This window comes from Salvelinus namaycush, chromosome 15 (genome assembly GCF_016432855.1).
Source record: "Salvelinus namaycush isolate Seneca chromosome 15, SaNama_1.0, whole genome shotgun sequence".
NCBI lineage: Eukaryota > Metazoa > Chordata > Actinopteri > Salmoniformes > Salmonidae > Salvelinus > Salvelinus namaycush.
In genome coordinates, this window is record NC_052321.1 from 2997733 (window position 1) to 3014698 (window position 16966).

Genomic DNA, 16966 nt, shown 5'->3' on the forward strand with positions numbered 1-16966 from the left:
AGTTTTCATACATTTTTACAATATAGACAATTTGAACGTTGTGGCAACCAGCCAGAGAGGAAGAAACATAATTTACCTTTTATTTAACTAGGCAAGTCAATTTTGAACAAATAGTTATTTACAATGACAGCTTAGGAATAGTGGGTTAACTGCCTTGTTCAGGGGTAAAACAACTGATTTTTACTTTGTCAGTTCAGGGATTTGATCTAGCAACCTTTCAGTTACTAACCCAACACTCTAACCACTAGGCTACCCAATTCATTCATCTGCGGTTACTTCTGTTTCCAAAATGGCAGACAATTAAAGAGTTGCAAATAAATTGTTTCTATAGCTCCGTTTCCATTCAACTGGCGACCAATTTTCATGTGAATGTTCGAAAATCCTCATTTAAAAAAATGCTCATGTTCCCCCAAGAGATGTGTTTCCATCAAACTGACTTGTTGCAGATAACGGGCTGTGTGTGATGACATAGTGGCCATATGAATACCTTTTGTGGTTAAATTACAATGTACCGAATAAAAAAATCCAAGCTAAATAGGTTTTCATCGCATTTTAAACTCTAATGATGATTTTCTCACAAAAAAATTTTGCGTTATATAGCGAGTGTACCCACTCTGGTATGTCGTGGAAATTCTAATCAATAAAGAGGAGAGACAAGGTCAATCACCAATCAGGATATGACCCCCAAGACGAGGCTCTTATCTCGTCCCTGGTACGTCACAATACAGAAACACCAACTCATTCTATGGCATAAATCAATTGTCAGCTCAAGCTATCTCTATCTCGAGTAAACACCATGTCCTTGACAATACCCAGACTAGGATCTGGAGAGGAAACCATCCGTTTACTATTTGTTAAGTATAGTTGTTAATATTAAACAAAACAGGTAAACATGTTCATTTCTCTCTCACAGGTATTGGCAAGTCCACTCTAGGATTGGCAAGTGCACAGTGGTGTAAATAGTAAAAATACTTTAAATGACTACTTAAGTAGTTCTTTGGGGATATCTGTTCTTTACTTTACAATTTATATTATTGACAACTTTTACTCCACTATATTCTTAAAGAAAATTCTGCACTTTTAATTCCATACATTTTCTGACACCCAAAAGTAGTCGTTACATTTTGAATGCTTAGCAGGACAGAAAATGGTTCAATTCGACACTTTTATCAAGTGAACATCCCTGGTCGTCCCTACTGCCTCTGATCAGAATCACTAAACAAAAATGCTTTGTTTTTAAATGATGTCTGAGTGTTGGAGTGTGACCCTGGCTATCCGTAAATAAATATAAAAAAGACAATTATGCCATCTGGTTTGCTTAATATAAGGAGTTTGAAATTAGTCATACTTTTACTTTCACTTTTGATACTTAAGTTTATTTAAAACCAAATACTTTTAGACTTTTACTCAAATAGTATTTTAGGGGAGACTTTCATTTTTACTTGAGTCATTTTCTATTAAGGTATCTTTACTTTTATTCAAGTATGACAATTGAGTTTCCACAACTGCTCATGCGCTCTAGCCAACATCTCTATCTGCGCAATGTTGGCAAGAAAATAGCCTACATGATGAGATTATTACGGTGCTTTCAATACAACTGGAAACTCAGGGGAAAAACTAGCTCTAATATGACGTCAGTGATCGTCGGAAAGTAGGACGTAGAAAGAGGCCCGAGTTCCCGAGTTGGAATTCCGAGTCGGATGACCGTTCCAAAAAAATAAATTGCAATCAGAGCTCGTTTTTTTCTGAGTTCCCAGTTGTCTTTATATATTATACATGTAAACATTTTAAGGGGAATTAAAGTGTAGTATTGTGTGATACTATACAGTAGCTAAATAAAATGTTGGAGACAGTTTTCATGTCTTTGGTTATGCAAACATTTGTTTATTAGATTATATTTCGTTTTAAGAATAATGTTGTTTTAATTCCATATGGGTCATACCTTGCTTTGGTCATGTGTTCTCTTATGGGTCAATGATTTTAATTACAATATAGCAATTATGTTCTCGGCTCAATTACTTAGAAGGGCATGTGTCTTATTGGTGGAGTTTTATGGATTTGCATATGGCTGTGCATTATTATGATGTCATAATAGGGAAGAGGATCTGATCAAGCCTATTGGTATTATTGATCAAATTCTTGATCCATAAAGACACACAACTGTTTTGGGGGTTAATTCCACACCTGTTTGCATTGCTTGGTAGTGTATTAGCATGGTATGAGACAACATAAATATTACAATTTCAAATAAAATACAAATAAACAGTATTATCCTAAATTGAGACATGAACAAAACATGTGTTATCACATCAACAACAAAATATTTCAGAATGTACCTGTTTTCAGTATAGAATGACATGTATACAAATTATATTACATTTTTTTGTGTTTTGTCTTAATGACTGTTCTTTAGTAGATAGGAAACTCAGTGTGTTCGTCCGAGAAACATGAATGAGATAGTTGTTTTATGTTTGTGAAACCTCGAAATGAACACAATGAGAAGTGATTTTGTAACAACACATTTGAATGGGTAAGGGTATCAAAATATACATATTGTCACGTTCCTGACCTGTTTTCTGTTGTTTTTGTATGTGTTTAGTTGGTCAGGGCGTGAGTTGGGGTGGGTAGTCTATGTTCTGTGTTTCTATGTTGGGTTAATGTGTTGCCTGATATGGTTCTCAATTAGAGGCAGGTGTTTGACGTTTCCTCTGATTGAGAACCATATTAAGGTAGGCTGTTCTCACTGTTTGTTGGTGGGTGATTGTTGCTGTGTCTGTGTTTGTTACACCACACGGTACTGTTTCGTTTTTTCCTGTTCGTGCGTTCTTCGTTATATGTAGTTCACAAGTTCAGGTCTGTTTAATGTTGTTTGTTGTTTTGTAAATTATCAAGTGTCTTTCGTGTCAGTGTTCGTCTTGTCTATTAAATCATCATGTATTTATCACCCGCTGCGTCTTGGTCCACTCTCTCCCCGAAAGACGAACGTTACACATATAATTCTACGTCTGAATAAGCGCTCATATAAACTGTTTTCATCACATTCTTATAAATTGGAGTTACTGTACGTGATTATCTGGGGCTGATGTACAGATTTGAGCACTTGACATGACATTGACATTTCAGGGTATATCTCACCTGTAACATAATAATAATGATATTGTTAAATTATTTTTTATAATACAAATCTATCAATCAACCAAATGTATTTCTTATAACCTCTTTTTGCATCAGCAGTTGTCACAAGGGGTTTTAGAGAGACTCAGTCTAAACATCTAAGACCCATCAATGCATATGTCAAAGCACAGCCTCTAGGAAACACTCCCTAGAAGTCATAAACCTAGGATTAAAACTAGAGAGGAACCATGCTCCGAGGGCTGTGCTGAGCAGACATTTAAGAGTACATATTCAAAATATTCCAACCTGCGTAGATGACCATCAGGGTCATATAATAACCAGGAGTGTCATGTCTAATAACCATGTCATGTCTTTTTCATAGCCTGAGCGAGAGAGCGAGAGAGAGAGGATCAGGTACATAAAGTTATCACAGATGCACACTATGTAAAACACATTATATTAATAATTCCCTAGAAATTGGATGTCATGGTCTTTCATAACTGTTGCAATACAAAACACTGAAATGTTGTTAAATATTTGCTACTTTGGTATACATTGAGTGTAATGGTATACATTGAGTGTAATGGTATACATTGAGTGAAATGGTATACATTGAGTGAAATGGTATACATTGAGTGTAATGGTATACATTGAGTGTAATGGTATACATTGAGTGTAATGGTATACATTGAGTGTAATGGTATACATTGAGTAATATTACACAATGAAATAATAGATCATCACTCACAGACAGACATGGCTTCATAGTTGTTCATAGTTTATTATCATAGTTGGCCATAGTTTCTAATGATCGTTTCTAATCATAGTCTGAGAGGTTTGATATAATAAGAGGGTCAAATAGACCCTAAGAGGGCCGAAGCTGTTGTTTACAAACAGTATGAATTAATAAAAACAATGGTTCAATGTCCTTCATTTAAAAAAAACATACACGTCAATGTAAACAATTAAGACAAATCATTCTTAAATAACATACAGTGGGGAGAACAAGTATTTGATACACTGCCGATTTTGCAGGTTTTCCTACTTACAAAGCATGTAGAGGTCTGTAATTTTTATCATAGGTACACTTCAACTGTGAGAGACGGAATCTAAAACAAAAATCCAGAAAATCACATTGTATGATTTTTAAGTAATTAATTAGCATTTTATTGCATGACATAAGTATTTGATCACCTACCAACCAGTAACAATTCCGGCTCTCACAGACCTGTTAGTTTTTCTTTAAGAAGCCCTCCTGTTCTCCACTCATTACCTGTATTAACTGCACCTGTTTGAACTCGTTACCTGTATAAAAGACACCTGTCCACACTCAATCAAACAGACTCCAACCTCTCCACAATGGCCAAGACCAGAGAGCTGTGTAAGGACATCAGGGATAAAATTGTAGACCTGCACAAGGCTGGGATGGGCTACAGGACAATAGGCAAGCAGCGTGGTGAGAAGGCAACAACTGTTGGCGCAATTATTAGAAAATGGAAGAAGTTCAAGATGACGGTCAATCACCCTCGGTCTGGGGCTCCATGCAAGATCTCCCCCCGTGGGGCATCAATGATCATGAGGAAGGTGAGGGATCAGCCCAGAACTACACGGCAGGACCTGGTCAATGACCTGAAGAGAGCTGGGACCAGTCTCAAAGAAAACCATTAGTAACACACTACGCCGTCATGGATTAAAATCCTGTCCAGTCCTCCTCCTATTCCCCCCTGCAGTAAGTCCTCCTCCTATTCCCCCCTGCAGTAAGTCCTCCTCCTATTCCCCCCTGCAGTAAGTCCAGTCCTCCTCCTATTCCCCCTGCAGTAAGTCCAGTCCTCCTCCTATTCCCCCTGCAGTAAGTCCAGTCCTCCTCCTATTTCCCCCCTGCAGTAAGTCCAGTCCTCCTCCTATTTCCCCCCTGCAGTAAGTCCAGTCCTCCTCCTATTCCCCCCCTGCAGTAAGTCCAGTCCTCCTCCTATTTCCCCCCCTGCAGTAAGTCCAGTCCTCCTCCTATTTCCCCCCTGCAGTAAGTCCAGTCCTCCTCCTATTTCCCCCCTGCAGTAAGTCCAGTCCTCCTCCTATTTCCCCTGCAGTAAGTCCAGTCCTCCTCCTATTTCCCCCCTGCAGTAAGTCCAGTCCTCCTCCTATTTCCCTCCTGCAGTAAGTCCAGTCCTCCTCCTATTCCCCCCCTGCAGTAAGTCCAGTCCCCCTCCTATTTCCCCCCCTTCAGTAAGTCCTCCTCCTATTTCCTCCCCTGCAGTAAGTCCAGTCCTCTTCCTATTTCCCCCCCTGCAGTAAGTCCAGTCCTCCTCCTATTCCCCCCCTGCAGTAAGTCCAGTCCTCCTCCTATTTCCTCCCCTGCAGTAAGTCCAGTCCTCTTCCTATTTCCCCCCCTGCAGTAAGTCCAGTCTGTACTCTATCAAGGTAAAGTTGGCAATTTTGGCGATGGGCTCAGGGATGACGAACTCTCTAACCCGTGTGTAGCCTAAGTTCTCATACAGCCTCTGTGCATCAGTCTGCACTACAGACGTGTAGAGAACGACCGCAGGGAAGCCTCTCTCCCTGCTGAAGTCTGCCACTGTCCTACAGAGGGCCTTAGCGATACCCATCCCCCGGTGTGTCCGACGTACAGACAACCTCTTCAGCTCCATGCAGCCCGGTTCTCTCTCCGCAGGCAGGCAGGCCACCGTTGCCACCACTCGGTCGTCGCTCTCAGCCACCCAGAAACACGAGTCCTTGTTCTCCAGGTAGGTCTCCTGGATGTGGTCGAGGTCCTTCCTCAGGGAGGTGTCGATGTAGCTGTTGAAGAGGTAGCCCACCAGCTGCTTGGCCCCGGCCAGGAGGAGAGTGACCCCTACTACAGGCAGCAGGACGGACTTGGAGCTGGCCAGCAGGGCGCAGAACGTGACCATCAGGATCATCTGGGTCAGGGGCTGTTTGAGGAGGTGCATGAAGGAGGAAGGGACGTGCTCACTCATCCCCATGGTGAAGATCTCCTTCACGGTCTCCTTGTCATCATCCTGGTATCTTCGGATCGTGATGCCAGCAGCCATGGCACTGGTCTGTAGGGGTTGGGCCGATTTGATTAAATTTAATATCGTGATATTTGACAATGATGATATAGTGATGTGCAAGATGATATACCATGAATTACAAAAATATAGTTATTTGAACTTTACAAATCCAAAAAGGATGCAGTTTATCAGTTTTAGGCTGTATCAATGTCAAATGAAATTAATTCACTAGGCAAAGCCTGGATTTTTCAGCTTACGAAGAATACTTAAATGAGAAGGCAACTATTATGTCATACATAAGCAAAATAATTAAAGTCTGGAATGATTTAACTCAGTCTGGAATGATTTAACTCAGTCTGGAATGATTTAACTCAGTCTGGAATGATTTAGTCATTAACGGTGCAAAACAATTATATTGTATATCAAGATTTTTTTTAGAGTAGCATATCGTAGAAGAGGTCTCCCCAAATATCAGCCAACCTGTCTAGTGTCTGCCCTTCAATAACCTACCGGTCTGTCTAGTGTCTGTCCTTCAATAACCTACCGGTCTGTCTAGTGTCTGCCCTTCAATAACCTACCGGTCTGTCTAGTGTCTGCCCTTCAATAACCTACCGGTCTGTCTAGTGTCTGTCCTTCAATAACCTACCGGTCTGTCTAGTGTCTGTCCTTCAATAACCTACCGGTCTGTCTAGTGTCTGCCCTTCAATAACCTACCGGTCTGTCTAGTGTCTTCCCTTCAATAACCTACCGGTCTGTCTAGTGTCTGCCCTTCAATAACCTACCGGTCTGTCTAGTGTCTGCCCTTCAATAACCTACCGGTCTGTCTAGTGTCTGCCCTTCAATAACCTACCGGTCTGTCTAGTGTCTGCCCTTCAATAACCTACCGGTCTGTCTAGTGTCTGCCCTTCAATAACCTACCGGTCTGTCTAGTGTCTGCCCTTCAATAACCTACCGGTCTGTCTAGTGTCTGCCCTTCAATAACCAACCGGTCTGTCTAGTGTCTGCCCTTCAATAACCTACCGGTCTGTCTAGTGTCTGCCCTTCAATAACCTACCGGTCTGTCTAGTGTCTGTCCTTCAATAACCTACCGGTCTGTCTAGAGTCTGTCTAGTGTCTGCCCTTCAATAACCTACCGGTCTGTCTAGTGTCTGCCCTTCAATAACCTACCGGTCTGTCTAGTGTCTGTCCTTCAATAACCTACCGGTCTGTCTAGTGTCTGTCCTTCAATAACCTACCGGTCTGTCTAGTGTCTGTCCAACAACCTACCGGTCTGTCTAGAGTCTGTCTAGTGTCTGTCCTTCAATAACCTACCGGTCTGTCTAGTGTCTGCCCTTCAATAACCTACCGGTCTGTCTAGTGTCTGCCCTTCAATAACCTACCGGTCTGTCTAGTGTCTGCCCTTCAATAACCTACCGGTCTGTCTAGTGTCTGCCCTTCAATAACCTACCGGTCTGTCTAGTGTCTGCCCTTCAATAACCTACCGGTCTGTCTAGTGTTTCCCCTTTCAATAACCTACCGGTCTGTCTAGTGTCTGCCCTTCAATAACCTACCGGTCTGTCTAGAGTCTGTCTAGTGTCTGCCCTTCAATAACCTACCGGTCTGTCTAGTGTCTTCCCTTCAATAACCTACCGGTCTGTCTAGTGTCTGCCCTTCAATAACCTACCGGTCTGTCTAGAGTCTGTCTAGTGTCTGCCCTTCAATAACCTACCGGTCTGTCTAGTGTCTGTCTAGTGTCTGCCCTTCAATAACCTACCGGTCTGTCTAGTGTCTGCCCTTCAATAACCTACCGGTCTGTCTAGTGTCTGCCCTTCAATAACCTACCGGTCTGTCTAGTGTCTGCCCTTCAATAACCTACCGGTCTGTCTAGTGTCTTCCCTTCAATAACCTACCGGTCTGTCTAGTGTCTGCCCTTCAATAACCTACCGGTCTGTCTAGTGTCTGCCCTTCAATAACCTACCGGTCTGTCTAGTGTCTGTCCTTCAATAACCTACCGGTCTGTCTAGTGTCTGTCCTTCAATAACCTACCGGTCTGTCTAGTGTCTGCCCTTCAATAACCTACCGGTCTGTCTAGTGTCTGTCTAGTGTCTTCCCTTCAATAACCAACCGGTCTGTCTAGTGTCTGCCCTTCAATAACCTACCGGTCTGTCTAGTGTCTGCCCTTCAATAACCTACCGGTCTGTCTAGTGTCTGTCCTTCAATAGCCTACCGGTCTGTCTAGTGTCTGTCCTTCAATAACCTACCGGTCTGTCTAGTGTCTGTCTAGTGTCTTCCCTTCAATAACCTACCGGTCTGTCTAGTGTCTGTCCTTCAATAACCTACCGGTCTGTCTAGTGTCTGTCTAGTGTCTTCCCTTCAATAACCTACCGGTCTGTCTAGTGTCTGTCCTTCAATAACCTACCGGTCTGTCTAGTGTCTGTCCTTCAATAACCTACCGGTCTGTCTAGTGTCTGTCTAGTGTCTTCCCTTCAATAACCTACCGGTCTGTCTAGTGTCTTCCCTTCAATAACCTACCGGTCTGTCTAGTGTCTGTCCTTCAATAACCTACCGGTCTGTCTAGTGTCTGTCCTTCAATAACCTACCGGTCTGTCTAGTGTCTGCCCTTCAATAACCTACCGGTCTGTCTAGTGTCTGCCCTTCAATAACATACCGGTCTGTCTAGTGTCTGCCCTTCAATAACCTACCGGTCTGTCTAGTGTCTGCCCTTCAATAACCTACCGGTCTGTCTAGTGTCTGCCCTTCAATAACCAACCGGTCTGTCTAGTGTCTGCCCTTCAATAACCTACCGGTCTGTCTAGTGTCTGCCCTTCAATAACCTACCGGTCTGTCTAGTGTCTGCCCTTCAATAACCTACCGGTCTGTCTAGTGTCTGCCCTTCAATAACCTACCGGTCTGTCTAGTGTCTTCCCTTCAATAACCTACCGGTCTGTCTAGTGTCTGCCCTTCAATAACCTACCGGTCTGTCTAGTGTCTGCCCTTCAACAACCTACCGGTCTGTCTAGAGTCTGCCCTTCAATAACCTACCGGTCTGTCTAGAGTCTGTCTAGTGTCTGTCTAGTGTCTGCCCTTCAATAACCTACCGGTCTGTCTAGTGTCTGCCCTTCAATAACCTACCGGTCTGTCTAGTGTCTGTCCTTCAATAACCTACCGGTCTGTCTAGTGTCTGTCTAGTGTCTTCCCTTCAATAACCTACCGGTCTGTCTAGTGTCTGCCCTTCAATAACCTACCGGTCTGTCTAGTGTCTGCCCTTCAATAACCTACCGGTCTGTCTAGTGTCTGTCCAACAACCTACCGGTCTGTCTAGAGTCTGCCCTTCAATAACCTACCGGTCTGTCTAGTGTCTGCCCTTCAATAACCAACCGGTCTGTCTAGTGTCTGGCCTTCAATAGTGACAACACAGTAAGAGCTGACAGTCTCCTTAAATCCTACCGTTCAACCCCACAAACATGGGAGTCAGTCACACCCCACCGGAGTTCAACCCACAAACATGGTAGTCAGTCACACCACACCAGAGTCTACTCTGGCACCCCGTCTATCCCCCATAAACACACACTGGTCTGCCCTGCAATACATACAGAGACAACAGTGAGAGCTGACAGTCTAGTAGTCTACACACTACAACCCATAGAAATATCTATACAACAGGCCTCTCCATTCAAGTCATTGATGGCATAATGGGTGGACTGGCAGCCATAGTGAGTGTATTAGTTTAGCAGTCAAATTGCCAAGGTTAAAAGGTTAAGCCCTTTCTATAGAGTATTTGTCTGTTACAACCTACCTACCACTCAACTTCCCAAGGTACTTACACCACACAACAGCAACACCTTTCCCTCCCAACCCTCATCAACAGACTCTGTCCTTGGTGGTTGTTTTGCCTTAGATAGGTACTTTAAGCAACACGGGTGTATTTACATACAGTGCCTTCGGAAAGTATTCAGACCCCTTGACTTTGTCCACATTTTGTTGCGTTACAGCCTTATTCTAAAATGGATGACATTTTTTTTTTTTTTTTATGACATTACAAGCTTGACACACCTGTATTTGGGGAGTTTCTCCCATTCTTCTCTGCAGATCCTCTCAAGCTCTGTCAGGTTGGATGGGGAGCGTCGCTGTACAGCTATTTTCAGGTCCCTCCAGAGATGTTTGATCGGGTTCAAGTCCAGGCTCTGACTGGGCCACTCAAGGACATTCAGAGACTTGTCCCGAAGCCACTCCTGCGTTGTCTTGGCTGTGTGCTTAGGGTTGTTGCCCTGTTGGAAGGTGAACCTTCACCCCCGTCTGAGGTCCTGAGCGCTCTGGAGCAGGTTTTCATCAAGGATCTCTGTGTACTTTGCTCTGTTAATCTTACCCTCGATTCTGACTAGTCTCCCAGTCCCTGTTGCTGAAAAACATTCCCACAGCATGATGCTGCCACCACCATGCTTCACCGTAGGGATGGTGCCAAGTTTCCTCCAGACGTGACGCTTGGCATTCAGTCCAAAGAGTTCAATCTCGGTTTCATCAGACCAGATAATCTTGTTTCTCATGGTCTGAGAGTTCTTTAGGTGCCTTTCGGCAAACTCCAAGCAGGCTGTCATGTGCCTTTTACTGAGGAGTGGCTTCCGTCTGGCCACTCTATCATCAAGGCCTGACGGTAGAGTGGCCAGACGGAAGCCACTCCTCAGTAAACCGGTACCCCGGTATATTAAAAAAACGGTACCCCCGTATATAGCCTTGCTATTGTTATTTTACTGCTGCTCTTTAATTATTTGTTACTTTTATTTATTTTTCTTTAGGTATTTTCCTTAAAACTGCATTGTTGGTTAAGGGCTTGTAAGTAAGCATTTCACTGTAAGGTGAAGCCTGTTGTATTCGGCACGCGACAAATTGTTTGATTTGATTGGTGGAGTGCTGCAGAGATGGTTGTCCTTCTCTCTGGAGTTCTGTCAGAGCGATCATGGGTCACCTCCCTGACCAAGGCCCTTCCCCCACGATTGCTCAGTTTGGTCGAGCGACCAGCTCTAAGAAGAGTCTTGTTGGTTCCAAACTTCTTCCATTTAAGAATGATGGAGGCCACTGTGTTCTTGGGGACCTTCAATGCTGCAAACATTTCTCTGGTACTCATGGCTTTGGTACTCCTGCTTGGTTTTTGCTCTGACATGCACTGTCACTGTGGGACCTTATATAGACAGGTGTGTGCCTTTCCAAATCATGTCCAATCAATTGATTTTACCACAGGTGGACTCCAATCAAGTTGTAGAAATAGAATGATCAATGATTTTGAGTTCAGGTGCATCCTGTTTCCGAGTGTCATAGCAAAGGGTCTGAATACTTATGTAAATAAGGTATTTCTGTTTTAATTTTTTTAATAAATTTGCAAACATTTATAAAAACCTGTTTCACTTTGTCATTATGGGCTATTGTGTGTAGATTGATAAGGAATTTCAATTTATTTAATCCATTTTAGAATATGGCTGTAACGTAACAAAATGTGGAAAAAGGGGAAGGGGTCTGAATACTTTCCGAATGCACTGTACACTAGTGTATGTTTTTATTATAGTATTTGGTTGCACAAAAACTGTCCCTGCGAAGCCACAAGTTAAATACAATTCCATGTGAACTTACTGTGCCAGTGGGCAGGACGGTTGGTCATTATGACAGGGGAGAATGAGACATAATATCGAAAGGTTTGTATTATTAAACAGACTTTCCAAATGTGAAAAGGAATTGTATTTAACTTGTGGCTTCCCAGGTACTGTTTTTGTGCAACCAAATACTATTGAAAACAACACTAGTGTACAGTGAGCGTACAAAACATTAGGAACACCTTCCTAATATTGAGTTGCTCCCTCTTTTGCCCTCAGAACAGCCTCCATTAGTTGGGGCATGGACTCTACAATGGTGTCGAAAGCGTTCCACAGGGATGCTGGCCCATGTTGACTCCAATGCGTCCCACAGTTGTGTCAAGTTGTCTGGATGTCCTTTGGGTGGTGGACCATTCTTGATACACATGGGAAACTGTTGAGTGTGAAAGACCCAGTAGCGTTGCAGTTCTTGACACACTCAAACCGGTGTGCCTGGTGTCATGTAAAAATCTTCCCAACGTGAAATAGTTCCTAATCGTTTCGATGGTGTTGTGATTGCAACAACAAAACAATTTACTTAAAAATAATAAATAACAAGAGAAATTGTCACATGCAAACTATGTACTTTGCCAGGAATCCTAAACAAACAAATCCTATTCATTAATAATACAAGTTTTAATTTCCTTTTTGTTTTTCATTTTAGTTAAAATAGTGCCATATTGTTTAAATTAATTTATAAAGTGAAAAATGTTAGGTCTTGAATTAGACCATTTGAATTTGTGAATATGAAATATATCTAATATTATTAGCATCTTTATCAATGTCAGAATTCCTAAAATAAACATTACATCAAAACCATTAAATTGTACAACCTGTCCTGTTTTCTTTCTAACAAAGTTCTGTATGTCAATCACAAAAATGATACTATAAATACGGGTAAAAAAAAAAAATATGAAAAATGGTCTCCTTCTCCATTTCACAGAAATCACATTTATAGTCAATATTCAGCTTGAATCTTTCCAAAACATGTTTCACGGGATAAATTATAAGTAACATTTTAAATTAAACTTCCTTTACCTTCCTTTACTGATACAATATTTTGCTCTCCCCCATTGTATAGATATTCAACACCCCCAAAAACAATCTTGCTGAGGGAAGTGTAGTAATGGTCCCGTGTGGCTCAGTTGGTAGAGCATGGCGCTTGCAACGCCAGGGTTGTGGGTTCGTTTCCCACGGGGGGCCAGTACAAAAAAGTATGAATGTATGTACTTGTAAGTCGCTCTGGATAAGAGCGTCTGCTAAATGACTTAAATGTAAATGTAAATGTAGTACCACTAACAATATTCCTAATCTGTTTATTACTAAACTATCTTTGAGGATGTTAATATTGCCAATGAATATATTATCATGTAAATCAATGTTACTTACATTAACCACAGAGGAATAAAAAATAAAAAAAACTTGGAATCGCATCAAAAACAATTGCATATTGTTTCGGGGTTTTTGGAATTATACATTTATCGAAAAATTCCCCATATGAGAGTAGATATCCATCCTCATTCAGTAACTGACCAACCAAAATAATTGTATTCTCAAATCAGTAAAAAATACTATAAAAATCGTATATCTTTGTTGTTCCATAGAAAGTATCTGTGAGGGGGTAAATTATGTTCATACGCTAACATCCAAGCTAAAAGTGCCTGCTTATAGAATTTTGCCAATTTCACTGGGATTTTATCAACATCAAAATTACACCGAAGCGGGACAGAAATTCTAACCCACCAACAGAGTCAAATAAATACTTAGGGAAGACATTCCAAATACTGTTCTGGTTTGTAATATAGTTCAGAATCAAATTTATTTTATAAGTATTATTTCAACCTCAAAACCTACTTGTTCTTGGGTATAACTGAGAATATATTTCTGGAGAGGCTTGTTCTTCCAAATACAATTATAAAGAATCTTATCTAAGTCCTTTACAATTTTAGTGGGGTAAGTCAAGTGATAACGAGAGACAAACCGACCTGGATAACCCTTCAATTTGGTAACATTTTCACGCTGGGAAAAATTTACAGCATGATGTCACATTCAGAAAAAAATAAAAGAAAACTATGAACTATTTCACAGTGGGAATATTTTAACGACACCTGCTACCATACCCCGTTCAAAGGGACTTAAATATTTTGTCTTGCACATTCACTCTGAATGGCACGTTGCAACTCAGTTGCACAAATACACAATCAATGTTTCTCAAGTTACATACTACCGTGCTCTGAGCACAGGAGGGTCGGGGTATGAGTCCAAATCAAACTATGAGAAACGGAGGGCACTTCTAGAATGCGTGCTCCGTTTGTAAATATTTTGAAGCATGCATCGACGCAAGCTTCAACCGAAAGTATGCAAATAAATATGACGCAAACACGTAAAAAATTATGCAAAATATATTGAAATCAATGGCGGACATTTTTTTGAGCTGAAGCGAGAGAAAATTACACTCCGACTTCGAAATTAAATGTTGCCTATTCACATCTATGTTGCCTGAATACAATGCTGTGTTAATTTTGGCATGTTTACCTGCCTTCGTACCGTATATCGCAAGTCCATTATAACTCAATAGGGCTAACTGACTAGGTAACGTTGTTAGCTAGACAAGATGGCCACGAATCATTTGGACCACCCTCCAAGATGATGGCTACGGGGATTCCCCCAAGGGCATAAAGGCGAGGGTGTGTCTTAAGTGTTTGGACCGCATGTGAGGTAATATACAAAAGTGAAATAAACTACAAAACTGAACAGTAAACATTACACTCACAGAAGTTCCAAAGGAATAAAGACATTTCATATGTCATATTATGTCTATATACAGTGTTGTAACTGTGTACAAATGGTTAAAGTACAAATGTGTCTTTAACCTGTCTCCTCCCCTTCATCTACACTGATTGAAGTGAAAATAGCGCTCACCTGGTCAATCTGTCATGAACAGAACACATGTTCCTAATGAATTATACACCCTGTTTTATACATACTAACAGCACCAAGCTGCCCCGTCACCTGACTGCAGTGTCAGTGTCCTGTCGGTTATCCGATTACGATGGGACATCAAACCATAGATCATCCCTTAACTATAATATAAAACGTCATTTGGTACATAGCTATATTATTTATCAAATAATTTATATAAACTAAAATAGTTTATCCCGATTAGCAAATAGCACGTAACTCTACTGGAAAACTACATTTAAGAATTGTTAGCTAACCCGCCAAATGATACATTTGCCATCAAAATATTAATATTTCTGCTGTAATGAAAACGATGTTTGTCAGAGATAGCCCACCTGATTTAGATATGGCTCAGAGAAATATAATCCAATTTGACACAACTAGCAGATTTGTGTTCGTGGTGATACTTTCCGTTTTTTTTGCCGAGGTGGGAGGGATTTACGGTATAGCTTGCTTCCAATTGGCTGAAAGAAAGACCTAAGATTCATAGCTGATACATTCTAAAGTTTATTTTAGCACCATTATAAAAAATGAGAAAGAAATAAGGCCAATGTAGATATATAGAAAGGTAAAACAAGGGGCAGCTTAACACATTAAAAATTATCTTGATTAAAAAGGTTTTGCTAGAAACACAAGCATTTCGCTGCCTGCTGCTATAACATCTGCAAATCTTTGTATGCGACCAATAAACTTTGATTTCCACAAGCCACAACAAAGAAATGGATCTGAAGTCCAAACACTTAAACGATACACCCTATCCCCTGAGCCCTCAAATTAAGTGGACCCTTCCGATGATTTATCATGACGTCTGACGAGTATATACTTGCAGGGCGAGGGAGGAGGAATTTTATTTTTTTATATATTTTTTTTATTAACAACAAATCAATACAGAAAGTACATAAGGGAACACAAGTATATATGGATTATACATAATGGACAATCGAGCTAGGGGGTACAAATATCACATTAAAATTACACAAGGACCCACAAGGGACATACATACACTTACAATTCTAACCGCTTTTTTGTTAGTAGAGTATTTAACTGTCTTAAAATACAGTTCAATTTCTTTTTGTAGGGTAAGAAAATGTGTTTTTTTGTTAGTAAATTTATATTTGTCTATATGAAATTTGGCCAAAAGAATAATGAAATTAATTACATAATGATGTTTCAGCTTATTTTTATCGTATGTAAAGAATCCAAGCAGTACATCTCTCCACAATAGTGTAAAATCTTCATAAATGTGTTCAATTATAAATCTACTGATGTCTTGCCAGTTTTCTTACATGAATACAATGCCCAAAAAGATGCAACACTGTTTCTGGGTGGTCATTACAAAAGGAGCAATTTGAGTTAATGTTTTCCTTAAACTTCTTCATATAGTGGTTGGCAGGATAATATTTATGAATCATTTTAAAGGAAACTTCCTTAATTTTGTTAACAAGTAGGTATGTGTGTGGCAACATCCAAACTTTTCCCCAACAGATATTATCAATAAATCCATTCCAATAAGGCATGACATAAGGTATAGATACAACATCCTGCTGAAACAAGGTTCGTATCGCTCTGTTGTTGCATGGACCAAAAGAGAAACAAATCTTTCCTACTGATGAGTCAACAGGGTCAATAGAAGGTAGGCTCTGAAGGTCAGGTCTTGACACGTTCCTGAATAACAGAGCAATACCTGAGGGAATGGCGTCTAAAACAATTGCAAAATCTTTAGGTGTTACAGGGATCTTGTAAAGTGATAAGAATTGTGTTTTCAGCCACCGGTAGCTTGTGGGTGCTTTATATGCGCTACAGTCAATTATGAGTGCATGTCTACTTATATTAAATATATCATTATAAATATACGCCTACTGTATGATACCTAGCTAACTCACGTTAGCCTGCCTAGCTGGAACTTCTGAAGAAGGGAAATGTTTTATTTCTACAATTTCCAAAAGATAACCAAATAAAACATATTTACTTTTTACTTAGTAGCAAGATTTCGAACTTATTTGCATTCGTTGACTTCTCCATTGATGTAGTTTTTACGTTTTCGCAGACTTTTCTTAGCGGATGTACAATCGTCGCAAATTGAATTCTGGGGAGTTTCAGGCCCCGGAGTGAACATCCGGCCCTTTTCAGTGATCCGGCTCTTTTGGCTCCCAAACGGCTCTTTAAAAAAAATACTCTGCCTTAACTACAATGTATTTAAAATGCATTGGTTTGTTATGAAATAAATGCTATTAAACATCTGCATTTAAAGTATAACTTTTTAATATATATAAACAAAGTGCA

At 40.7% G+C, this 16966-nt stretch overlaps 1 protein-coding gene across 4 annotated transcripts; it reads right to left on the bottom strand.

The window, feature by feature from the left end:
- Positions 1 to 5340: 5340 nt before the first annotated feature.
- Positions 5341 to 15111, bottom strand: LOC120060110 (probable N-acetyltransferase CML1). 4 transcript variants are annotated; one of them, XM_039009192.1, is made up of 3 exons: positions 14258 to 14339; positions 5519 to 6170; positions 5341 to 5414 (listed from the first exon to the last, which is right to left on the bottom strand). In XM_039009192.1, the coding sequence occupies exons 1-3, from the start codon at positions 14285 to 14287 to the stop codon at positions 5386 to 5388; spliced, it is 711 nt and encodes a 236-aa protein (XP_038865120.1). In that variant the 5' UTR covers positions 14288 to 14339; the 3' UTR covers positions 5341 to 5385. The 4 variants fall into 4 exon arrangements, with proteins under 4 accessions (XP_038865120.1, XP_038865122.1, XP_038865123.1 ...); XM_039009194.1 differs by lacking the exons at positions 5341 to 5414; positions 14258 to 14339 and adding an exon at positions 15019 to 15111 and having other exon boundaries at positions 5421 to 6170; XM_039009195.1 differs by lacking the exons at positions 5341 to 5414; positions 14258 to 14339 and adding an exon at positions 14645 to 14668 and having other exon boundaries at positions 5421 to 6170.
- Between the last annotated feature and the right edge of the window lie 1855 nt (positions 15112 to 16966).

What these genes read in the sequence shown, in the direction of transcription:
- LOC120060110 (XM_039009192.1), bottom strand. Translation starts at nt 14,287, where the DNA reads ATGGACTTGCGATATACGGTACGAAGGCAG. An exon ending in GATATACGGTACGAAGGCAG is followed by an intron (nt 6,171 to 14,257) that starts GTAAACATGCCA and finishes CAACCCCTACAG; the next exon opens with ACCAGTGCCATGGCTGCTGG. An exon ending in CTTTACCTTGATAGAGTACA is followed by an intron (nt 5,415 to 5,518) that starts GACTGGACTTAC and finishes GAATAGGAGGAG; the next exon opens with GACTGGACTTACTGCAGGGG.